Below are 26,117 nucleotides of genomic sequence, written 5' to 3'. Positions count from 1 at the left end.
TGCTGAGATTCACGGGAGCAGGGGTGGGTTTGACTTCTGGCGTTGAGAGGAGGTTCTTGTATAGGGCTGACCCACAACAAACACTGTGCTGTGTTGCTCGGACTGCCTCCGAGGGAACGAGAGGAGGCTTGTGCCAGCGTGTGAGGGTGCAGTGCAGGCGCACCCACTTCTGAGAGGGACCTTCTTGTACTGACCTTAGACCATTCCCTAAGGTTCAGTCAAGGTCTCTCCAACATCTGTACACATATAGTAAAGAGAGACCTTGGCTTAAACTCTCTCTTTTGAGATATAAAAATTATTTTAACAAGTGAGAGCATGTAAATCCTGTAGCAGCAGTTCCTGCACAGCACTTCTTAGCTCCTTTCCTCCAAGCCGAAGCGCCTGCTGTACCTGACTGGCCCTGAGCCACCATGAGACCGGGCATCGCAGGCCGTGAGGGCTAGCAAACATCCACTGGGATATTACAGCATGGAGCCAGCTCTTTTGGGATTGAGGTGTCTTGCTCCTGTTGCTCGGCAGTCTGTGCTGCTGCTGGTAGCATCATGGCGCTGGTTGAGCAGGCACAAGCAGCCCCTTTGCCCAATGTGGCCTTGCAGGTGAACATGAAAATGGAGAAGTGAAACTGTACACATGATCTGGTCAGAGCAGGTATGTGGGAGGAGGGAGGGTTGAGCCATCCCCTCCCCAACGGCTGCCAAACCAAAGGGGTTCAGGAGAGCAAGGACGCGTCAACCTAATACCGAGCCCTTAAAGGACACAGATCCAAAGCCCAGCTCAGCCCACGGAAGGGCTATTCATGATTTCATCGTCTTTTGGATCAAGACAGAGGGTTTGAAGTGGTGATCGCGGCTGGTAACGAGGGCGGTGGATTCCTGTTCCCCAGCCCGCTTGTGCGCAGCTGGGTAATGTCTCCTTTATCTGCCTGCAACCGGCTAGTCGGGCCCATCCACTCCTGCATCTGCTCGGAGGACTTTGCGTTGTTTCCTGTTTCACCTAAAATTTCTTAACTTCTCTCTGCTAAAATGTGGTAGTTTATCTTTTGCAGTTCTGTGTTTCACATCTTCCTGTATGCTCTTAGACTTATTTCCTGCCTCTTCTCCTGCGTTTTCTGTTTCTCACATTAGCTCACTAAACCCAGCTCCCCAAGCAAGTATTTCTGCCTCGCAGGCTGCTTACTGCAGCTAGATGCCTTTTCTGAGACAAACTAACCCCAGACAAAACTGTCCCAGACCTTGCACTTACGCAGCTGCTAATTTGATCCTAAACCATTTTAAAAGAAGAGGGCTGGTGGGTGAGGATGAAGTCAGAGGAGGGACATCCTTACTTGTCGATATGTCTGCAACGCTGACAGACCCGTGGTATGATTTCCACGTTTTCCCATGGGAGAAGCAGCGTTTTTACTCTTCCCCGATCACTTCAAAGCTGATTATTTCTGGTCTCTTGAGCTTTTATGATCATTTTATTAGGTAAGGGGGTGAGTTAATCTCTCTTTTAATTGATCCCTAATTTAGATAACTGCATTATGTACCCGTCTTCTGCCTGAACTTCCTCATTCGTTCTCTGTGTTTTTCAGACTTCCTGGCTGTGCTTCAGCAGTGGGTGGCTGAGTATAGTCTTCTCTGCATCACGGTGATAGTAGTAATGTGAAGTTTAATGAACACCTGCAAAGTCGTGTAGCAGGTAAGTGCTCCGGGAGTCATTCTCCCTTCCAGATTTGATGTGATTTAAAAAAGCTTTTTGATGGGCTCTCACGAGGAGATTTTGAGCCTTGCAGCAGAAATGCCGGAAGGAAAGTGGTGTGGCTCGTATTTTAGTAAACGTTCCCAGCAGCGAGGGTCAGACGGCACTTGCAAAGCAGAAGTAGCAATATTGTGAAGGTTTAATTTGGAAATGGCTTCAGTTTAGAAGGTCAGTGTTAAAAGCCTCTCTCTTTTGGCATTCAGCATAAAGTTGCTTTTATCTGACTGCTTGGTACAGTTGGGATCTAGTCAGAGAGTGATGGTAGAAGGGAACATACAGGTCCAGGCTTTGCTGACAGCAGCTACTGCTGCATTTGCTGCTGTGCAGGAGAACTTGCCAGAGGTACCTTACCCAGATTGGGAAAGCACTAGTTGCCCCCTCTTCCACGTGTTAGAGGGAGAACAAAGGCCTGGAAGTGCCTGGACAACCTCCTGATGATCAGGGGTGACAGCAGGGGCAGCTGGACTGAAGGGAAGTACAGGCTTTTACAAGCCAGCAATGTGTAGAGTTTTCATGTTCGTATAAAAACCCCAGAAAAACCCGCTGAAAGCAGAACTGCCAGGTGAAACTGAGATGTCTGGCAGTGCCGCTCTGCGAGCGTGTGACAGGAGGCGCTGCGGGTACCAGTGGTGGGAAGGGAAGAACTGGAGCTGATGGCAGAGGGAGCTGCCAGAGCAGCAGTCCTGGCTGCCACAATGTCCTGCTACAGCTCTGAGTACCTGTTACTTCATGTACTCCATGTGATCTTTTTCTTATTTATTCTGGATCTGTGTCTGTGTTGGGTGGTGTCTGTCCCTTTCTTCCCAGCCCAATCAGTTCAAACGGCTGCTCTGCTCTAGCAAAGCTCAGCTCACAGCATTCCCTGGCACGCTCCTCCAGCCAGCCCTGATCAAAGCTGTGAGAGCTGGCCCATTGCCATCCTCCTGTGTGTAAATGAAGCGCTTTCTCTTTTCCTTTCCCCCCACCGTCTTTCATTATTATCCCTCTTCCAGAGGCAGGTTTTTCCGGCTGATCTAGCACATTATTTATATCAGTGATATTTGCCTCAAGGCAGAGATGCTTTTTCAGCATTTATAGGGAAAACATTTGATGCACCCCACTGCCATGCATGTGGCTTGGAAAAACCAAGCATGGCGTTGGCAAGGATGAGGACCATTGACGCCAACTGTTGCAGAATTTAACCCTGTTAGGCACAGTCTCTGATTCATATGGTTATTTCAGTTGCCTGGCAAAGGAAAACGTACTGTTCCTTCGCTTTCAAAACCAGATGGAAGAGCACGTAGAGAAGGTTCTTACACCTTGGCAGAAAAGTGACATTAGCTATAAGGCATCAGCTGAGCCACCTGCATAACCAACTGCATCTTTCTTTGGGTTGCCTCAAGGGATGGTCGGCACCATCATTTGAAAAGATATAATTTGCAGCCAAACCCAAATGAGAACAATGAAAATCAGCTTCAGAGTGCCTTGCTTTCACTTCTTCCAAGTTGCAGAGGATTTGGTGATGCTCAGGGAGCACCTAATGAGGAATGGGAGCAAACGGTTCCCACGCTGCCCGCAGGGAGGGAAGTAGCTCCCTAAGACAGGATACTGCCTGCATGGGCCAGAATCCCAGCAGGGCTTACAGCTTGTTTTGGAGAAAGGACATGCAATGATAAGGAGACTTTCCTACAGGTAGAGACAGTTAAGCAGTAGTCTAGACTGCCTTGGGAGGCAGAGATGGAGATTTGCTGGAAGCTTTTCAGAACAAAGTAGACAAAGACTTGCCAGAAACCATGCAGGCGCCGTGTAGGCCATGCGTATAGGCAGAGAGGGGAGACAGTATTGCTTTTCAGACCTCTTTTTTCCCTATTTTTTAAGCTCTTGTAAAATGTTAATACATATCAGAGATGGAGCTAAGAAGATGTTCTCAAGCTTGAACTGTGACACTTGATGTTCACATCAGCACAGTATAGTGCTTCCCAGAGAGCCTTGTGCTTGTGTGTGTATATGCACCCAAAATGCTTAGATCCTAAGCTGTTTTCTCCTGGATGTTCAGGTACCTGACTGCCACTGCTTTCAGATGAGAGTTTGATTTCTAAAGGCCTCTGGAGATTTAGCAACCAAATACCTTGGGGCTGTTGGAAATGTGAGAGAAAACACTTGGATTTTCTGCAGCACAGCCACTTCTGCACTGCAGATTGCAGCCCATTCATGATAATTGAAGAAGACCCTTATCTTTTTCTCCCAGGCTAGTAGAGGCCAGAATGAGATGGATGTCTGTATTTTGGGTAGCTAGAATCCACCAGCTGACCCTCCCCTACTGTTAACACACAGTGACATAAATTATCTGGCACACTAGGTAACTTAAGGATGTAGAGCTCTACTGCGGTCCTACCTAGCAAGCTAGCTATGCTCAGACTACGTATCATGGCCAGGCTCTTCTGCAGCCAAAGTCAAAAGATGGCCTGAAGGTGCTTGGCTGACATCCATCCCACCTCCCTGTTGAGCCATAGCTGCTTAGTGATCTTGGAACGAGTGCAGGGTTATGATCTCAAGCTCTGAAGGAGTTACAGGAAGAAATGTCAACTGAAAGGGACGTGTTTGTGTCGTAAGTCATTCACAACACGTGCTCTCAGCTCAGCCTTGTGTTTGCTGCTAGTCCTGGCCACTTTCAGTCTCCCATGCGGACCTGGAAGCTGACTTTACTCCTTGCTAAGCTAAGGTCCTTGCCTGCTGCAGCAGAGGGGATTTTTGTACCTATGAGCAGGGGCCCCACAGCTATGACTCACAGTTCCCATGACGTAACTTAGCCTTTAAGTGTGTAGAGAGGCTGTCCCTTGGCTTTCAAACAAAACCTTCCTTTGTTGTGCTTATGTTATAAAGAAAGAACGTGTATGTGTTCACCCTACAGATCCCAAATGAAAGAAACACGTGGCTTCACAGCTTTAACGTGTGTTTGGTACTTTTGCTAACAGCAGTGCGTGTTACATCACTCTTATCCCATTGAGTCTTTTCGGAGTTTTTCTTCCCAGCATTCAGTTTACAAATTCTTCAGGGAAAGAAAGAGCTTAAAGATGTTTTCTTTTGTTGGTAAGCAGAGGGGACTGAGCAAAGAGCACATGAAAATTATTAAATATGGGTACATGTGGCAATAGGCTGGTCTCTGAGTCATTCCCTTGCATGAAAATGGCTCTGAGTTGGTGGCCATGGGTGCTGAAAGGATGAGCTTCATGGAAATATTGTACGGAAGTGGGGCAGTTTGTTTTCTTGTATGGCTTTGCTTTTTTCTTCCAATTTTTATTTATTCAAACTCATTTTGAAAAGCAGGGTTAGCCAGCAGTAGTCTGCAGCCAACATATTTGTGTGCATGCCTGTCTCTTGGCAGTTTTTAGGTTTATGACTAGCGAGCCAAGGCTGAGCTTACCACTTCCCAAAGCATTTGTAGTGATTCTCCTGTTCTTTCCTAGAGCCTGATTCTTCCTGCAGACACTGGCATGCAATGCAGAGTGCCTCTGCTTAGTTCAGGGAGTCATCCTAGTGAGAGTCAAGGAAACGGGGCATTGCAGTAAAAGTGCTCTTTCTTGCTCTCTCCTCCTTCCACACCCTCTACCCATCCCTGCAGGGTCTTTCACAGTCTGTTTGTTTTTTACTCTATTTGAAGAACTATATTGTGTCTTATAAAAAAGCTGGGATTTCAGGCAATGGAATAAAGCATTGCTTTTCATTGCTGTGGTGACATTTTGGCTACAATAGCAAGCTTTTAAATACTGTTCCTCCCCAGTTTGAATACAAACAGCTGTAACTAATTAGCAAAACAATAGTCCAATATCACACAAACCTCCAGTCCCACTCAGTGTTTTTGAGTCCTGTTTAAGCAGATACTTGGGTTGCACGCGTCTCCTGACCTTCAAGTGTGACTTTGTCACTGAGTCAAGACTGTGGAGTAGAAGATCTCAGATCAACCAAATTCCCAGCCTGCAATGACAATTTCTCTTTATTGTGATTTTGTTCAGCATCTCAGTGTGGAAGTGACTAGCAATTACGGTGCTTTCTACTGTCTGTAATATATAAGTGCTCATTGTTACATGACTGAAACGGGACTCATAGTTTCACATGAAAAATATAATCATTCTGTGAGTCATGTCTGACCTGTGCCAATATCCATATGTGCTCTTCTCAGATGTGCTGGAGTGGTGTATCCCTGCTGGGAAATCAACTTTCTAATAACTTTTCCACCAACCCTTTTAATACCAAAGCATTAATTTCAATGGATGTACAATATACAGTTAAGTTGAATGTGTAGCAATGTAGGGCATACGCTTACCTTAGGATGAGGAGTCAGAGTAACCACTGCCTGATTTAACAACACTGGTGTGATTTTTCTCCACCTTGTTGAGAATTAAGTAGGGAAAATGATGGTAGATTTAAACAAACACCTTGGCAATTGAACCCTTTTTGTATTCTTGCCACCTTGCCCTGAGGTGACTGCCAGATCGGATCAATGAGCCATGGCTGCCTGCACATGCAAGGGGAGGTCGTGTGGCTGAGGGGGTGACAGCCAGAGTGGGTCCCAGTGTGAGCATCAGGTGGAGGCCAGAGAGCATCTGTGCGGTGACGTTGCTCCATACATTGCAGCTGACACTACCAGGCTTTTGGTAAAGCAGCAGGGGGGTTGTGTCCATCTGTGCTGACGAAAGATTGTGCAAGGGAACGATCAGCCATTGCCCAGGCTCTCATCACATTGGGTTTGAGGGGGAGCAAACTGTCAAGGTTGGTAAGCCAAACTTCTGGGGTTTTTTTGTTTTTTTGTTTTTTAACGTATGTCTTTTCTCCTCCTAAAAAAAAAAAAACCACCAAACAGAAGTTTGGTCTACTCCAGTCGTTTTCCTCACAGGTAACATACAAAAATTATTTGGCTTAAAAAGCCAAGCTGTTCCTGGCCAGGATCCTACCACAACAGCTCAGTACGTGGGTGGGAGCCACATGCACACTTCATACTTTTCCCCTCCTGCCTCCCTCGCAGCCAGCACTATGTTCCAATTTGTAAAACCCCTTGTTGGCCATAGCAGGGGGAACCGGAGGTGCTGCACAGAATGCCCACGTGCTGCTTGCTGACAAGAGCTGATCTGGCTCACACAGTCAAAAAGCAAAAAAACACCTTCAGGCAGTGGGCAGGATGCTGAGTAACATGCTCCTCACACTGTTAGCTTTGTCTCTTGGTCTCCATGGGCACCCCCTCTTGGGTCCAGCCCTACAGTGAGTAAACAGTGAGTGCTTTGGGGGCATAACGTGGTTCTGCGTTTATTTAGCAGTTATTATAGCTGTCCTTGATGGTGGCTGATGGCTTCTGGGGCAGGAAGAAGGGGCCAGAATCATGTTCTGGTCAGTGGCATGATACCTGTATGCACTGAGAACTAGTGACATAGAAATATCCAGATAAATTCCCCACCTGCTGATGAAACTGAAAATCTAACAGGTGCCAGATCTCTTTGGGTTTTGGAAAAGAGCCCTAGAAGGCAAATAACTCCTTTTGAGCCAGGAAAATCTTTGTACTGTCTAGGCTTTGGGGGAAGGGGGGGCCGTGGGATTTTATGGCAACATCTTGCAAATGCATCTATGTGCAGCAAAAGCTGAGGCAGGAGGGGAGGACCTCTGAACATCTTGAGTACTACTGCAAGAATAAAAGAAACAAACTGTCCTACTTTTACCCACAGTGGTCACTGGAAAGTTAGGGGTTCAAACTGCAGCAAGGGAGAGTTAATGAGGCATGAGAAAAAACTTCCTAATAGCAAAGGTAGTGAATGACTGGAAGACATGAGAGAGACTCCCTGTCCTTCCCAGGGCAAGTCAAGCACTCCTCTGCTTGGAGAGATGCTGGCAAAATCACTCCTCGCTTGGATCTGGGGCTGCACGGTAGTGTCTGCCTCCAGAGCAATGTCAGTGCCACTCACGTGCTTATCCACCCCGAATCTGCCTGTCTGTGGGAAGGGAGGGATCCTGTACACAGGATGAGCATCAGCATTTCCTTGGAAATACCTGATCTGCTGACCCCAGGAGGAAAATATTGCTTCCGAAAGTCCACAGCAGATCTGTTGGGCAGGATGTCCGACTCGGGCTGTGCGACTGACCCTGTTGGCACTGCAGCAGGCTCAGGACAGGATGTCCATGGATGTTACAAAAGGCTAATGCGTTCTCAATCAAACAGCAAAACAATAGTTATCAGGCAAGTGGCCTTGTCCAGCTGCTGCCATGTGGCCAAGCAGCTAACCTGGGGTGGGGCTTCCAGGCATGTTTTGGAAGGCAGTTGCTCTGCTGTACCTGTCTTTTGTAGTCCTGAGCAGGCCAGCTGGCTTGTTCTGGTTTTAAACATGGTTGTGGTACCACTCAACGTCCAGGCCTCTGCACCTCATGCATTGGTACATTTAGTCGTTTCCACTGGTGGCTTTGGTGGAGAGCGAAAGACAGAGTCCGATCCCACCAGTCTGTGCTGAACCAACTGCGATTGTGTTGGCAACTGGAATTTGGTGCTTTGTCTGTAGCACTAATTTAATGCTCAAAAAGACAAGTCAGAGCATGAGCTATAGCTGCTGTGGCTGGCACTGTTCTGTCGCAGTCCGTAGCTCATCACACCAACGTCCTGCACGCAAGCTTCATTCACAGGGGATGAAAGAACAGCACAAGTTGGTGCCTCCCAGGCTCTGTATTGCGTTTTTGTGGCTCCTAATTTTCCTGTCTGGGCTGTGTGTGCTGCAGCTGACTGTGTGCTCAAGAGATGGGAGAGCAGAAGCCTATCCTGGCTGCCCCGTGCTGCATGACCTCTGGGTGGACTGTGCTGGGCACTGCCAGAGCTAATGGTGGAGTGGGAAGTGGGGGGTCTTCATGGCTCTCTATGGGTCTGGGGACATGTTCTCACTGTAGTGGTGGGGTCTTTGTCCTGGAGGGTAGAAAGCAGCTGAGGGTCCTCATCTGAGTGTCTGGGGTCTTGCTGCCTGTGCCAGGTGAAAGCTGGGCAGGGTCACATGTGCTAATGCGTACGCAGTGGGGTGGTAAGGGTAGACTGGTGCAATAAATCCTTAGTCACCCTGGGGTGTGTTTCAGCATGTGGGGTCTGAGCGTTCACCTCGACTATAAGGGCCTTCCAGTCCCCCCAAGGGTCCAGCGCCTCGCCAGCCCCACCTGATGCCACAACCCCACCTTGCTGACTCAGGTGAACACGGAAACTCATGTTGTGAGATGCAGTGCTTTGGCATGATGTCTCCTAGGAGCTGGCTTAGCTGGCAGTGTCCATCACACTGGGGTGCTGCATAACCCGCAGGCCCCAACGAATGCGGTGCTGACCTGGGAGGAAACCTCACTGGCTTCTGATCTGAAATTCTTCACCAAAATGGGACTTCTCCCCTGCCCACCCCAGAAAATACTTCTTCAGTAAAAATGGTCTCAAGAACAAGACAGGTTTGAGTGGAGTCCTGCCAAAATCAATTCCTCAAGTCCTGTGAAAGCCCAGGTCAAACCTGGAGAGCAGAGCATTGACCTGAAAGCAGCCAAGTGATGAGGGCAGCAACCTCAGGGGCCAGGAAGGAGACCAAAGCTTAGATTACTGTTAACTCCCTCCTGAATTTGGAGGACAGGCTTCAACAGAAATTTCTGTCATCCCAAGTAAGTGATCAGACTATAAGGTCATAGATGTGTGCTCTGTTTTTTAAATATGTGCATATAAAATTAAAACCTGAGAATTTCCTCATTCTTTTCAGTGCAAAAGAGACAAAATTTGAACAACAAATTCCCAGCAACTAATGACAGAGACCAGTCTGATATCTTCACCAGGTTATTGCTCTCTCTAAAGATACCTTTGTCTTTTTCTGTGAACATCCATCCAGCACGTGTCTATTTCTGAGGCTTTACATGTAGCAGCTGGAAGGAAAACCGTCCTCACCATCTGTTCAGAGCCAGCAAAGGCCTTTCGATTGCTCTGTAAACGTTGATGGGGAGATGGTGGAAAAACAGCACCATGGTATGGGATTGACTAAATAAAGTGCATCTTTCCAAATTTTTGGGAGGAACAATAATACTGACATGCATCTTTGCAATTCCGATTTCTCTTTCATTGTGCGTGTTTCTTACAATTCAGAGCTTGTAGTCCCCAGTAAGAGTAAACGTCATTTCTTTCTGCTGCAGCCAGGCATACTTCTGAATACCTGCAGAGGTGGCAACGGTATTTGCAAATTGGAGAAGGACATATCACAGAATCAACCAGGTTGGAAGAGACCTCAGGGATCATCGAGTCCAACCGTTGACATAGTGCGTTACAAAGGGCTTTCAGCAAATTTTTGTCTTGATTAGGTCTTCATAAATGCAGCAGAAGCATTTTCAGATTATACACTCAAAGACCAAAAGGCAATTTGTTTTCTGTTGCAGCAAGGGGAGGAATTGTGGAGCTCCCAGAAGCTCAGCCTTGAGGGAGTACGCCTGGGCTAGGCCTGAAACCCCTTGGCTTCAGATTCACATCTTCCCAGTAAGGAAGTCCAAAATACAGGTTAGTGGCTGTTTTGGGCTATTAATCTCTCCAGTCAAAACAAGCAGCGGAGTCCTTTTCAGACGTCAAGGACCTTCCCAAAAAGTGTCTCAAAAGTCGTATTTGTTCCCATGGAAGTTCTGGTTTCAAAAACTTGTCAGCTTTCAATGAAAAAAGCTCGCAACCAGCTGTAGTTTCTATCATCTCTTCGAATTGCCTCTTTTCTTGCAGCCTACCAAAGCAAAACATAATGCAGCAGCCACCTATTGACTGCCTTTTGTGTCAGCCAAATCGCAGGAAGCAATCGAGTGTGTCGTAAATGATGTCTTGGCGTATTCCAGTGCATTAGTGAACTGCATTCAGTGGCTTGACTTGGGTTTTTCTAATTTAAGGATCAAAGCTTCAGCTCACTCCTATCTGGTTTATTGCTGAACACCAGCCAGAGCGTGTTTTGCTTCCCATGATTCAAAATTTAAGGGAATAAAAAGGTGGAAAAAATATAACTGTATGAGGAACTCTTGAGGAAAGAAAGGGACCATTAATGAAAGGGAAATATCTCCCTTGTCTTCAAAGAAGATGGAGGGTTATCTGGGCTCAGAGCACCTGAGCAGCCTACAGAGGCAAGTTGCAAGCTGCCGTTTAAATCTCTCTCTTTTCCTAGGCCAGACTGAGCAGGAGGCAAAAGGGTCTGAAGCTGCTGTGGAAGAGGGTGTGAGGAAGGCTTGGGGACATCAGAAATTGAGCATGTTTTAGCTGGAAGGGACAGGACATTGTTACGGCTTTGAGCATCATCTTCTCTACGAAGGACTTTGCTGCTCATGCAGGGAAATCCCCTACGGCAGGGTGGCTGGTGGGAAGGAGGAGAGCACACACTGCTACAGGGCAGCGGCTGTCCCAAGTTGGCCCACACAAACAACAGATGAGCTCTGTGGTGCTCCCAGGTGACGAGGAGGTGTTCAAGGCAGAAGCTGAAGGTAGATCCAAGCTGTGCCCCCATGCCACATAAAATACCACTAAGCAAATCTGCTTGTACTAGTGTGCACTGCAGGCAATAGTCATCTTCAGGGTTGACTACAGTCAGCAAACAGTGTGATGGCTATTTTTGTATGGTCTTGCAATAGTCTGTGCAGATTATTTTGCTTCAAGGCCACTTGTGCAGGGACCCGGATAGCGCAGGTGGTGCGGAGACAGTTACTGCAGAGATGCAGGCACAGCAAGTGCTGGTTTGCAGAGCTCAGCACCAGTTTTTCGGCTTAGAGGGCTGCATTTGTGCTGGTGAGGAGCTGGAACTTTGCCTTTGCTCCAATGCCAAGGGGCTGAGCATGTCTGACGAGTCAGGTCTCACCTGAGGGACCACTTTCAGAGCTCCATCCCATTTCCTCTCCAGCCTGTGGCATGGCTGTCACTGCACAAATGTGGCAACGGAGAAAAGTCTTTTCCAGTGGCAGTTCTGGGGCAAGCCTCTCGAGGCATACTCACCCCTTGGTTTTTATGATGTGTATGCAAGAGGATTTCAGCCAGCTGTTAAAGTCCCCATGCAGAGGGTGCTCTCCAGCCATCGCTTGACCTTAGGCAAGCCACTGCCTGGCTGTGTGAAGGCTTTATGTGCCAATGAGCTTCATGTGCTGCTTCCCTTTCCTTGCAACACACTACCTGTAACCATGCTCCAAGCAAGCGGGTGGGCCAAACATTACTGAATTGTGCAGCGAAGGGCTTGCAGATCAGCTTAGTGTGAGATCTGGCCTCCTCCTGCATGTGGCTTCATGGCACCAACCTGAACTGCATGATAGCAGTGTCGTCTTTCCCTTTGTCCTCTTGGGGCTCCTTGCGTCATCCAGGACCTGCTTTGGGGTGATGGGATCCTCCAGCCAGGAGGCTGCTTCGGTCTTGAAAGGATGAGGCCTAACTTGCCTGGGAGCTGAGTGGAGGGCTGCAGGTGCTCTTGGTGAAGCCTTTGAACATACCAAGTGCTGCAGCTGATTGTTGTTTGTAATTGCAGAGCAGAGTGATCAGCTGTTTTTATCTCTCTGAGCCCTTGCTCCCCAGCTGGAGAGTGGGGTGGTGCCTGCCCCCTCACTTCCCAGCGTTGTTCAGAGCAGTCGTTAACCTTAAAATTGGTGAAGCACCCAGTCGCTGAAGCAATGAATGCCACAGAAAAGCCCAGAAGGAAGCTAATTCTGATGCCAGAAGCAGGTTTAAACAAGCAGCATCATGTGCTGAGCAGTGAGCAGAGATAGAGCTTTGCATGGAGAAGCTGGGGCTCCATGTACCTGCTTGCTCCCAGCTCTCCTCCCTTCCCTGAGCAGCTTTCCTTGGCCTTGCTGCTCCTTTCCCTGCTTTGTGCCTGTGGGAGCACAAGAGATGGGGTCTCTGCTCTCTCACCCTGGGAACACCCAGCCTGGGGAGCTAGGTATGGGAAGGCTCAGCCGCTCATGGACATAGCCTGCCTGCGATGCTGCAAGGACCACTGTGCCCTTCCCCACGGGGGTCTGGAGGCCTGGGACTGCTGTAAGAGGGTCAGCAGAAGGTAGTTAGATGTAAGGCTGTTACCAAACCTGGACTTTGTGTTTTGAATGGGAAAAAACTGGCAGGGACAGAAATTTGGAAAAGGTTGAAGATCACTTTGGGAGCTTGCCATTTAAAAATGCATTAAGACTTTTTTTTCCTCTCATGCTTGAAATGTTGCTAAATTGGATACATAGATGAAACAACGATGTTTTTCTGTCTTAGTCTCCAGCTTGGAAACATTTGGACTCTCTCCCTCTTCCCCACACAAAAGCTTTCTCAGCCAGAGCAGGCATAAATATTTTTATCAGACTTAAATTGCTTGGGCTGAAGTTAAAAGCAAGGGAAAAGAGCGGCCTTTGTCACGGGGAAGGCTGGACTGCCCTAGCAGGCAGTGCTACTGGTTTCACCGGTATTATTTAGTCTTTCCATATTAGCCAGGAAAGTTGTGTCTGATGAGATGTGGGAACTCTCTGCCCACACCGCCCTTGCTGCTGTCAAGGCAGACTGACCTTGGTCACTGAGCGTGATTGACCTTAAGCTTTAACTGGCGTTAATGTTTGGCTTCATTTTCTGGTGTGAATAGCTACAGTAGCAAAAGGGCAGTTTTGACCAGGAAAACTTCTTCTGTTCAGGCTGAAAACAGACATGCCTCTTGCAAATTCATGTGACCTGAAGATGTCACTTCCGGTTTTCACCCTGACTCTCTCCCAGAGTTTGATGCCTGTAGGTTGGCTGGTGGAGAAGGTTCTGTGCGTGCCTCCTAACCTACTCCTGCAAAATCAGCTGGGGTAGCCTAAACTGTTAGTGTGACTCAGAATGAATTCGTCTGAGCCGGCCAGCGATGGACTTGGGGATGTCTGGCCTAACCCCTGCTGCTAGCAGAGCTTTGGGGCAGGTAACCTCTGGAAGTGGTGTACCCATAGGCAGCTGGGCACGAGAGTCTTGAAGGGTACAAGAAGACCCTAAGGAAGCTGACTTCTTTCAGCCTTATGCATCTAAGAAGTAATCTGGTAACAGTAAAACATCTTCACCTGCAGGGACAGAGGTCTAGCAGGGCAGAGCAGCATTCTCATCCTGGTCAAGACTGCAAAAGGAGGCACCTGGCCCTTGGCCATGTTATTTTTAAGCTTGGAAAGCACACGTGGTCTGCAAGAGCATAGCACTAAGGAAAGGAACTCGACAGCACTTCCTGCCCTGCCCTGGCAAACTGATAAAGCCCTTTGCAATGCAGGGCAACCCCAGGTTTTTTTTTTAAATGTGGCGAGGCATGAAGCTCACAGAGTAACTGGAACACCCAGCTTTGGGCATTAATTCAGCTTTAATTCATTGCCTGATGAATTAAAGAATTAATGTAAATGTAAAAAAGGCTAAGGAAAGCCAGCAAACCATCTCCAGAGCAATGTCTGCATAAGGGCATGCATCTATGTATGTACATGGGATCTAAAAAAAGGGTAGTTAGCAAATGTTACACAGGGAGGGGCACTTAGTGTTATCATGAGCCCCGTGTGAATTTTCTTGCTGCTTGGACAATGCATTTGAATCCTGTTCCCTTCCCTTGTTATTCCAGTCCCAGCCCTCTTGTAAGCAAAGATAATTGCATGCCGAAGGATACAGTTCCCATGTACAGTAAGCGCTCACATCGTGAAAATCTAGGTTCCCGCAATCGAAAGCCAGCAGTTTGTTGTGCAGTAATGATAATAAGGCCCACTGGGATGGATCTATCTTTATTGCATGCCCTGTGGAGGCATAAATGAGATTGCCAGAGATGTTCTCCTTCTTGCCCAGACGATAGGACAGCAGGGTTGCTGTGGTACCAAAACACACTGGGTTCAGGCCAGGAAGAAGCTATTGCAGGGGGAGAAAATTATGGCCCTCAGCTCCTGGTGCACACACAGTGCCTCACCAACTCGGCTACCTGTGAAACAGCCTCATTCCTGCAGCAGAATGAATTGGTTTGTTAGGAATGAGATTATTCTTTCTGGTTTCGTTGATTAGGTATTTTATGGATAGGCTTTATTTCTGTAACAGAAACCCTTTTCTCTGAAACACACTTTTGAGGCATTAAAGGGGCTGTAGTTAAAATGTCCCAGCTGAAAGAAGAAATACCCCTGCTTGTCCGTCTTGTCCTTCTGATCTCCCTGTGCTAGGACTGAGCGGTAATGTTGCTAGAAAGAGGGACTGGTGAGCTTGCCATGTCTCAGCAGTGGGTGACAACCTCAGATTGTCCTGCCCTGAGTAGGCCCTTGGGATCTTGATAGCAATGCTACCCCTCCAGAAACAGAAATGCCACATGGGAGGAAACAGCCCAGGCTTTAGCCTGACCACCCTCTGGCTCAAATCTCTGGGAGGCCTCGTCAGGGCCAGGTGGATGCCCCAGCAATGGGACCGTGTCCCAGAAAGCTGGGAATTAAATTCTTTCATCATGAGCCCCATGGCATGGAAAGCTTCATTAAGCATGGGGTCCAAGCAGCAGAGCCAGTAACCACACGAAGCAACTCCAAAACACCGTAGCAGTCCCAGTCATGCTAAGGGCCTGTGCAAGGGGTGACATGTGGGACTGTTGCTGGCACACAGCTGCCTGCAGCAAGCGCAGTGACACCAAGACCCGGAGTGTGTCCTCACAGCCACGCTGAGCTCGCTTCTAATAGGAGTGAGCTGGCTGCAAGCACAGCTGTTAAGGAAGATGGCTTAGATCAAAGCCATGGTGTTTACTAGGGTCTTCCACAGATTAATACTGAAGTAAGCACCAAAAATAAACAACCCAATGCCTTTAAAACCGCTGCATTAAAGGAAACCCTTTCCAGTTTAGCAGTCTTTCTGTCTCTGCCCTTTTTCCAGAAACGGCAGTCATGAGGCATCCTGGGGGCTGGGAAGGTCTGCCACAACCTGATCCTGGTGGTGCTGAATGGCAGGAAGAGCTTTGCCTCTAGTGCCTGCTTAGAAGCACAAAACCATGCAGGCTTATTCCCAACCAGGTGCACATAACCAGCACTGGCAGTGAAGATTGTTCTGATCCAAGCAGGCTGTTTGAGTCCCCAGACATGCTTAACATGGAAGGTGGCCAGGACACCCCTGCCTGTGCCATGCCATGTCTCCAACATTAGCCTTATGTTGAGGGAAAGGAGTGGTCATCTCCAGCCCTGCTTTTTTACATCTGAGGAGGGCCTGCCTACTTCTTTTCCTTTCTGTCCTGAGAACTTCAAAGGAGGGAGGAAGGACATGCCCTCCCACACTGCCCCAGCAGCATCACAGTGGGTTGACAGTAGCAAGCACCTTCACAGTTCTGTTCTTCAAAATTAATTTGGTAAGAGGACACTTTTATCATCACTGTCTGCTGATGGGAAGCTTGGTTCATAACTTGCAGAAACAGGCATGCACTTAGGAGCTTCTAGACTCAAGCAGTTCTTTTCAGGCCTAGAAAGGATGCCAAAGCTTTTATTCAAAGCTTTTATTCAAGTGAGGAGTTTCTTTCATTTTTCTTCTTGAGGGAATATACTCCGAATTGTCAGTCATTCTGCCTTTCTTTCTGTTCCAGGGAAGGAACTGCCATGCCCGTGGGAATCTTCCGGGTGTGCCTAGTGGTGATTACAGCTATTGTCAACCACCCGCTCCTCTTCCCTAAAGAGAATGGTACTGTCCCTGAGAACTCAGAAGAAATCATCCAGAAGATGAAGGAGCGGGAGGAGAGCCTTCGGCTGGAGAAGTTGCGCTTGGAGCAGGAAATTGCAGAACAGGAAGCTGCGCAGAAGGCTCTGGAAAAGGCTGCAGAGGTAGTGGAGGAAAGCAAAGAGGAAAAGGTCCGATGGGATATGTGGACTGCCCTTTCCATGGTCATCTTCCTGCTGATTGAGCTCTGGAGGCAGGATTTCCAGGAAGGGAATTGGCAGGACACAGGAGGAGAAGAGGATGACATGGCTGTCCTGGGGAAAGTATTTAAAGGAGTGGCCTTCCCTGACAAGGCTGTCTTGGCCAGCTTCTATGAGAAGCGCATTCTGGCTACCACTGGAGACATGGCCAGGATGCGGGAGATGGTGGAAGGCTTTGCAGATGACCTGCTGGAGGCCTTGAGGAGTGTTTGTAACCGCGATGCTGACATGGAAGTGGAGGACTGCATGGGCGTGGGGAGCATGTATGAGAATTGGAGAGTACGTAAACCTTTTGTCTGTGATCTGATAGTGCCTTTTGCCCCCCCAGAGCCATACTGCTTCCGCTCCCAGATCTGGTGCTCTGGTGACTCTTTTCCCCCAAATGAACAAGGTTATGGCACTATCAAGGTATGCCGGGCAGATGAGGATGTTACAGGTTGCATCTGTGACAAGACTAAACTAGGGGAAGATATGCTGTGCCTCCTCCATAGCCAAGCCAATACTACCAGGCATAGCAGTGAGATGGAAGACCTCCTATGCTTCAAAAATACTCAACATCTGGATGCTGACCAAGTCATGAAGTGGTTCCAGATTGCGGTCACCAAGGCCTGGAACAGAATCTCCCACAAGTATGAATTTGACCTTTCCTTCAGCCTCCTGGACTCGCCAGGAGCCCTGAAGATAAAATTTAAGTCAGGGAAATCAGTTGCCTTCAACCTCACCCCTGTGGTGCAGTACGAGAACTCTGACGTTTACTTCATCTCTCACTTCCCTCGGAGCGGCCTGGCAGCAGACCTCCCCTCCAGCACTCGCTGGTTTCTCAGCTTCGCAGTGTATGAGAGGAGGTTCATCCAGCTGGTCTCCAAACTGCTGCCTGCTAACGCCTGCCATGTCAGCTGCCTTCAGATCCTCTCCTTCCTCCATGGGAAGCAGTGCAGCCTCACAGGTTCAAGCGGGCTCACCAACTACCACCTGAAGACAGTGATGCTGCATCTCCTGCAGGCACGTCCCAGTCAGGACTGGGCCCCAGAAAAGTTGGAAGCCCGTCTACAGGACATGCTGAAATTCCTGGAGAAATGTTTGCATGAGAAGAAGCTCTACCACTTCTTCATTGGCAATTGGAAGGTACCAGCAGAGCTGGGCTTCCCCATCATATTCCAGACGGCTGAGCCTCTCAACCTTTTCCGTCCCTTTGTGCTACGCAGGGACGTTTACAGGAAGACAGTGGACACGTTCCACGAGATGCTAAGGAACATGTCTGCACTGATAAATGAGTACACAGTGCACATTCCCCTTGCACACACCAACGGGATCTGTAAGGAATCCCTTTAACCAAAGCCAGCAGGAAACACTTGTTCCTCTAAGCACAAGTCCAGAGGGCAGCTTTCTGAAGCCTCCTGAAGACAACTGACTTTGCCAGCACAGCTTCTTGTCTGCAGCTGAACGGGTTTTGGGCAATAGTTTCTCCAGTAAGGGAGAGGGGGGGAGGACAATGAGAAACTGGAAGACGTGGTAAAAAAGTAAGTTTCTGCTCCACTGGTGTGCTGGCTGGGTTTTATGCAGCTAAGAATATATTTTTCTATTGTGCCTCAGTCATGCTACAGTGGTGGTGAGCAACAAATATGACTAATTTATTCAGATGCCTGCAATGCAAACAGTGGTGGTGGCCAAATATTTCATTTCCTTTGGAAGGAGGGAGATAAGATAAGGGTGGAGGAATCAGAGACAGGATCTTGGGATCACAACAGCCTGTCTGCCTGCAGACAGCAGGAGCTCTGTGACCAATGGGAAGAGCAACATAAGACTCAGTGCTGATGTGGGGAGGAGGGTCATGCACAAGATCTGGACTAGATGGAGATCGTTAAATCAACCACAACTCTGTAATCGAAAGGTAACTGTAGTTATAAAAAAAAACAAAGCCATCTTGATAGGACTTGCAGCAGTAGTTTAAATGGCTTGTCCTGTCCTTCAGAAACACCCCTGCACCCTGCACATTTCTTCCCCCTAGGGAGGATGTAGCAGAGCAGGCAGCAGGGTCTGTGTCTTCAGACCATTTCATTCGAGTCTTCCATTTTCTTCATGGTAACATGGCTAGTCGGTTATATTCCTAGCCATTTTCCATGGATAAATGGACAGGAACCTTTTTTACCCTAGATAAAAGAGAGAAACACCATTATTGGGTTCTGGTGTTTTGATTTATTTGTTTGTTTTCCTTGCCTCGGGGCAGCAAGGCTGACAACAGCCAAGAGAGTAAGGACTGCTACAGGTTTTGCTTTCATAAAAGAAGGAGTTCTCAAAAATTATCCTGTAATGAAGCCAATTTCAGCAGTCTGGTAGCAGGAGGGAACAATCACCCTCCAAATGAGAGTGTGACTCTCCCAGCATGGTTGTAATGAGGCCAAGGCCAGCAGGATGGCTATGAGTTAGGAGGAGGGGTTGAAAGAGGTGCATGTGTAGCAGAGCTTGGCACCACTGTCTCTGCCTTGTGGTCTGTATCATATCCCTTCTGCTCCCAGTTACCCAGGCAAAAGCTACCTGTTTGCCTCCATATAAGGTCTCCTCAATCCTTTTAAAGACTGCTGCTCTGATGAGGCTCTGAGGAGCTGCTGCTAGCAGACCATAATTTGCTGAGCTGGGAGTGCGATGGCGAAATGACAGCTTCTGCAGGCTTTCAGGCCAGGGGAGAATCTCGAGGCATGTGGTAAAGAACCCAATGCCTGAACTCCCTCAGGAAGCAGCACGTTAGTGCTGTGCCAGTGGGCTGCCCAGCCCCAACAAGGTGGCTTTGCTGGAGGAAAGGGCTCAATAGCTCCTCACCCTCCTTCCTGTGCTTTGTGCAGGATCCAAGCCAGGGCCTTAGTGCAGATCGGCTTTGTGCCTGGCCTCCAGTGCTAAGCGGCCTTTCCTACCATTTTCTTACACTAGGATTTCCTGCAATGATTTACACTAGGGCTTCTCTGAGTCCTGTTTACAAGAGGGCAGTTGTTCTGGGTGGTGAGACCCATCAGGGATGATATTACCATGACGCCACAGGTCCCCTTTTATCAATCCTCTCTTATCAATCACATGCATCAGAGAGAAGATTTAATCCTGTGTCACTACTAGGGACAGCATACAGCATGAGGCTTATTATTCAGCCTATTGATAAGCAAACTCTCAGTAGATGTGTCCTCTCCTCCCTTTTCCTGGTAAAAACCATTTCACGACCTCCTTGATGTCCGCTCTTGTATGTCCTTCCACCAGTGAGGGACATTTCATGCACAAAGGCAGAGAAAGCTGTAACTCCTGTTTCCCCACCTGGTTTATAAGAAAGCACAGGTGGGGACAGGGAACTCTGCTCAAATTGCTGCTCACCTTGGCTTTTATCGTCACAGCTATAGGGTGGTTAAGGAATATTTTTGAGCAGAAAGTAAAGGGTAGGAAGCAAAATGGGAAAGAAGAGGCTGATGGAAAGAGTCGGTAGGAAGGAGTCTTGGATCATCAGTGCTTGCTTCAGCACCCTTGGCAGTGAGCGCCTGGGAGACTGCCAGGGCTGGCAGAGCAACAGGGCAGGACTAATTGCTGACGCTAACGAGTGCTGTAAGCCTCTGGCTTTCATTAGCACAACCAAACAAGCCTTCCCCAGTAGGAAAGAGGGTAGGAGCAATCTCAGGGGACATGGCAAGCAGGTAGTGACAAGCAGAGGTACAGGGAGGGTGGGTGAATACTGGAGCCTGGAGGCTACATTGGAAGCTGTATAAGTTGTTCGCAAACCAAAGCAATTTGCCATTTTTACCTGCCTGGGTTTACTGCACAGTGCCTGTAGCAGATCCAGCTTTGCATGGGCTGCCGGCAGGCAGGTCATGCTGAAGCAGTTGTGGTCAGAGTTGCTTCTAAATGTGTTCCCATGCCAGTCAGAGAGAAATAAAGATTTCTCTGCTGTTTCCTGTCAGGAGTCTAAACTTAGCCTGTCCAAAGAACAGAAACAAATTTGTGACCCAAGTCTCTCAGGAAATGACATGCAGGGTTGAAAAATAACTTTTATATAAGGCTGAGCAGGGGGAGGATGACAAGAAAAGGCTGTTGAACAGAATAAGGTAACTCCCCTGTTAAAATGTCAGAACAAAGCTTTGTAACTACAGTCCTACGGGCTTGTAAGCATGCCTAAACTGGCCTTTACACAGCTCCGAGCACTGCTGCTCAGACTCAAAGGGAACCTAAACTGAAAACTGGATTGAATCTTTTGTTCTTCATCTTCTGTATTTGTGTGCCTGTTCTCTCTTAAGCCCAAACTGACCCTGAAGTGTTCCCACGAAGTTTTGTTGAACCCAAGCTAGAGCTGAACCAAGGAATTTATGGATTTGATTCCCCTGAAAGCAAATTGCTTGGCTTAATTTTCCTACATGCAACATGCTCATTTTGCCCTGAGCACCTTTTAAGAGATTTGCTGTGTGCATTTAGGCTGTGAGGGAACCCACTCATACCTGTCCAGGAAGAGAAGTGCTCTGTGATTATAAGGTGTGCTCCGGTAAGCCTCAGGGCAGAGATCTTGTTCGGAAGCCAGGTGCCAGTATATGTAGCAGAGGTATATATGTGTCCCATCAGAGGCAATGTGGTTTCTCTCAATCAGACCTCTGCAGTGGTACAAGGAGGCCATGATGTGAAGCACATCATTCCTTGAACTGCCTTGTCTCTCCTGTATTAAATCTTTGCCATGTACTAGCCCTATCAGTAAAAGGCCACACTCATATTCCATAAAAAAGTTTTATAAGACAGTTCAGCTCCGTCAGCTGTCAGCCAGGAAAAATGTCCTAAGACCTTTTAATGCCCCCCATGTTTAGTTCTGCCTTGATTGAAGTCTGGCTGGGCATTCATAGGAAGCAGCTTTAATGGGCGAGGGTAGAAGTGGAGTTTTGTGGTTTAAAGTTAATACCATTCTTTTAAAACCGAACAGTGCATGACGCGTGAGATGTTACACAACATCTCTTGGTAATGCCTGGATCTCCGCGAGAGATCCTAAGGAAGGGTAAACTGCCTGTCCTGGACTCCTTCCTTGTGTCTCAGTGCTGCTCTTGCTATTTGCTAACCAGGTGAATTTAACAGATGAACTCCTATTGCCTTCTGCCAGTTTCCAACCACTCCCTCCACCTTCAACTTGTGGTTTTAATATTTTATTATAGGCTCTGTCAAAGCAATGGAATTAGCGGTGGCTTGGTAGCAGCCACTGATCTACAACATAGCCTCAGGAGCCATTTGCCTTTAGGAAATGTCTTGGTCTAAGGTTATTATTGCTGTTCAGGAGCTGAATGTCTTCTAAGGGGAGCTGTTGGGAGTTCACCCTTTAGTATGTGGCAAGCACAGAATACGGCTTCTCTCTCCAAGTTGCTCTGTATACAGGTCTTATGGGAGTATAAAGATGTATTTCAGCAAAGGGATCCAAAACTTCATCCAGTATTCGAGCAGCAGGATTTGGTGCTTGTTCACCAGACATTTTTAATGCAAAGCCTTTGCAACTTTTTCTCTGCAGTGAAGAAATGAGACTTCACCCACCTGTTACAGCTTAGCTGCCTGTGATTGAGGGGTTAGTTCTCATAGGATCCTACATAGTAAATAGCTTTATTTATTACTTGTCTTTTTTTAGGTCTGGGGGGTGTGTGTGTAATATATAGCTCAGAAGCAAAACTGTAGTATGAAGATCAATCTTGGCAATGCAGCTGAGATGGGCAATAACACCAAAACTCTCCAAACTAAGGTCTTCCTTGATTGACAATGCTGTACTCAAACCGCTGCTTTTATAGCAGGACACTGTTGAATTTGTATAGATCTTCTCATGCAGCTTTATTTATAGTAAAGGAAGTCTTGTACAAATCCAAAGAAGTGTGAAGTCTGTTTTATTTCTAGTTCTCCCAGAAATGTTTCTGAGAGCAGAAGGATGGAGTGGGGATATGCCCAGTGCGATCCTAGCACAGTGAGCCCAATAGCAAGAATCCCTGTGATTTCTGACTACCTGTAGAAATTGTTCCAGAATATGATGCAACACGAACATAAAGTGGAATACCTATTCCAGAATAATGCCAGGGATGTCAGACTTCCCAAGAATATGAATCCACAGGAATTCAATTAATTATTCTGGATATCTCTGCTGAAAAAAGGCCCTTTTGTGGGAAGCCCCAAATACTGGAAGATGTTGCCCTTATTGGCTGAACCAGAAATCTCACGAATTTCCAGTTCAGCTAGAGGAATCCTCCTTATCTGCTTGTTTTACAGGTATCCACAGCCAAGTTCCAGCAACCACCCACCACCACTTAGCCTTCTGCTTAACCCCTTTCCCTGGTTTAAGGGAACGGCACCTCCTTATTAATATTGTAATGTGCTCTGGCTCTGGAAGGAAATCCAAAGCTAGTTATAAATTAATATAATAAAACCACCACCGTTTCCTTAGTGACATGTCTTCCAGCCCCACAGAATGCTCTGCACACCTTTAATTGATAACTCAGCCTTCCAGTGATCCCTGGGGCTGAATAAGCATTGAACAGGTCTGAGAAGCAGCTGGCTTAAGAGTCGCAGCACAAGTCTGCCAAGCCAGGAGTTACGGTTTCCCAGGCTCAATCACACACTGCAGTAAATGCAGCTTGGGAGTTCTGTGGCCCAGGATCATTAGCAGTCCTGGTTGTTTTTAGTGCAACTTTGTTATTTAGAAAAACAGAACAAAAATAAACCCACCATGCTCTATAAAGCTCAGTCTGACAAGCTCAGCAACATTTGCTCTATTGAGCAGTTGAACTCCTGGAGAAGTTCTTTTTCTTTTCCTTATTTACTGCTTCTGTGTTGCTGTGTAACAGAAGAGGTAACATCAGTATAAAACCCTTTTTCAGAAGGGCAGTTAGCAGATTGTTGGTCCGTGCCGTGGCCATTATTACAGTATTATCTGCCATAGAGTAGGCAGATGCAGAGACAGAGAGGCCAACCCCAGCCACTAGAGATTGTTTCTGGCCTCCTCTTCTAGTAGTAAAACAGTTTTCCTCTAAGCTTTGATCTGGATTCTGTCTTCAGAGATTCAAATTCTTGCTTTTTCCTTATTTCCAGGCTTGCTTAAAGCCCTGATTCCAATGTGCTGGCTTTCATTAGCAGTCTAGCAGCCTGGAGTTTCAGCATGCAATTATGGCTACACTGCAGTCCAGAAATGTGCTTCCTGCACCTGTAGACAATATTAGAGATGGACGAAAGCTCCTGAGGTAACAACCACCATGCAGTTTGAACCTTAAATGTGTGCTTTATGGCTGGAGATTTATCTAGCACACTTAGACATGGCTACCTGTTTATGCTTGGTTGGTGTGTAGAGTCACGGTCCTGGGCAGTCCTTCACTCCTTGAGCAAAGGGACAGATCATCCCAAGCTTGGCTAATGATCATGTGAACTTGAACTGAGAGTTGTTACGGTTTAAAGCTGGGCTGGCTATTAAACTGATGGCAGACACTCTCTATTAACCCTTCTCTCCTCCCCCCCCCGCCAAAGGGAAAGAGAAAAGAGAGAGACTTATGGGTTGTCCTCCTCTCTCTACACACGTTTCCCCATAACATTTAAGATTGAAATCAAGTTATCCCTGTGTGGTACCTGACTTTTGGGAAAACTCAGAAAGGTCATGAAAAGCTCGTGAATGCAGGTCCGGTCTGCATCCCTGGTCTTCTAGCACAGTGACAGACTCCACTGGACAGGTAACACTTGCAAATGCAGTAAGCAGCCTTTTCCACAAGCACAAGAAAAAGATTTCCTTTTATGCCATGCCTGGATATGTAACTGTTAAATTGGGCAGTTCCTACGGATTTGACATGAAACCTCCCTGTATCTCACATCCTTCACAGTAATCAGGTACACAATGAGCTCCCTGTTCTGCTGTGTAGCTAATACTAAAGATCTGCAGACCTTAGAGAAATTGTTTATTCCACATAGGAATGCATTTCTGTTTGCCAACTCTGCACAATGTTGTTTTGCTACTATGCACATCAGGGCGATGTTTGTGTTGATACAAATTAGCACTTTTCAAGCATTAAGTCATCCAGAGAGACAGGCAGGACAGTAAAGCCAGGAGAATAATTTGCAGCTAATAATTTATCTAGTTACTTTTTACTTCTCATGGAATATCCACAAGCAAGGACAGAAACTCCTTTATTTCAAGTAGGCAGAAATGTCTGTGCTATAAAAAAGCAAGGGCAACATCAGAAGATATGGTGACCTACAGGCATGCTAACATTAATTTGGTCAGGTACCACTAGCAGCAAAGCTGGGAGCGCCGATCTCAGCATGGGATACTGCTCAGGATTTGCCCACTTCTTGAGAAGGTTTCCTCCTCTCTGCTCGACTCTGTGTAATGATTCTTTGTTTGCAGGTCTAAAAGCTAACTCAGGTCTGTCCCCACGTGCCACCGGGGACTTGTATCTATATGGATTGTGTTTATTTGGAAAGAGGATTTCTCAAGGTATTGGTTCAGGGGCTCCAAGCAAACATTTGAGCTGTTTTACCCCTTCCAAGTAAAATTCCAGGAGGTCCTGCCTTTTTCTAAAATGATGAATTCATTATGGCAACATAAACTAGGCTATTTTTAGCCAGTTTCCCATGCAGTCAGTGTGTGCATGCATATCAGGGCAGGGGAGAGGAGGGTCTATCCCTTCATCTCCTGCCAAGTAACTTTTGAATCTACCAAACAATTTTAACCAAATTTGACAGATCTGTTGAGAGCTCAGAAATCCTCAGCTCCAATAAATTTTAGGCAAGCAGGCAGATGGACACAGGACAGAGACTCTCATAATGCTGAAAAAGCACACAAGAGATCTTTTAAATGTCCCCAGTGCAGTAAAAGGCAGTTGGCACCCATGCCTTCCTAGACCTGAAGAAATAAATGGTGAGGAAACGGGATTGTGTTACTTCTGCTACTCTCAAAGTGACCCAAACAACTTTGTAGCAGAGCCTCGAGAGAAGAGGAAGGAGGCAAACAAACAGATATTTCTATCACATCTATCGGACAAGTCTGTTCTCAAAACAGCAATCTGAACGAGCCCATGCTGTGGATCAATTAATGTTACAGTGTTCTTCAAAAGAAACTTCATTTTCTAGTTACATTACATTTAGGAGTGTCATCTTGGACTCCTGAGCTGCTAGAAGCAAAATCTCTGGCTGCAGATGCTTGAGGGAATCTATAGAGCAAAGCTTTTAGTCATTGTTTGCAGAGGTGCTGCCTTTCAATAAGGGCACTGAGTTCTTAGGTAGTTATGAATCTGTCTTGCTAAAACCACAGCTTATCCAGAGCGTGAGAGGAGGGGGAAAAAAAAAAAAAAAAAAAAAGATCAGCAATTTCTGTCTTGAAGGTGGGTATCTTAGCTTTATTGATCTGCTCTGAGGTGGAAGTGCAGGAGGTGCTGAGGTGAAACATTTAAATACAGCCCTCACTGTTTAGGCATTTGAGTGCTTGTAAAATGTCTGACTGTGGCACTGTTTTAAAAATTGTGCACAGAAATGAACATTAAAATCCCAATTAA

General features: G+C 47.2%; 1 protein-coding gene across 1 annotated transcript; it reads left to right on the top strand.

Annotated features, from left to right (window-relative positions):
• The first annotated feature begins 1,600 nt into the window (after positions 1 to 1,600).
• ITPRIP (inositol 1,4,5-trisphosphate receptor interacting protein) lies at positions 1,601 to 22,386 on the top strand. The gene is made up of 2 exons (XM_068398537.1): positions 1,601 to 1,680; positions 16,275 to 22,386. Exon 2 carries the CDS (start codon positions 16,288 to 16,290, stop codon positions 17,935 to 17,937), a length of 1,650 nt encoding a protein of 549 aa, XP_068254638.1. The 5' UTR covers positions 1,601 to 1,680; positions 16,275 to 16,287; the 3' UTR covers positions 17,938 to 22,386.
• The last annotated feature ends 3,731 nt before the right edge of the window (positions 22,387 to 26,117 follow it).

The sequence above is a fragment of the Nyctibius grandis genome, chromosome 4 (genome assembly GCF_013368605.1).
Source record: "Nyctibius grandis isolate bNycGra1 chromosome 4, bNycGra1.pri, whole genome shotgun sequence".
NCBI classification, from domain to species: domain Eukaryota; kingdom Metazoa; phylum Chordata; class Aves; order Nyctibiiformes; family Nyctibiidae; genus Nyctibius; species Nyctibius grandis.
This window is presented reverse-complemented; position numbering and strand designations above follow the sequence as displayed.

Coding starts and splice junctions, on each gene's coding strand:
- ITPRIP (XM_068398537.1), top strand. CDS start 16,288: ATGCCCGTGGGAATCTTCCGGGTGTGCCTAGTGGTGATTACAGCTATT.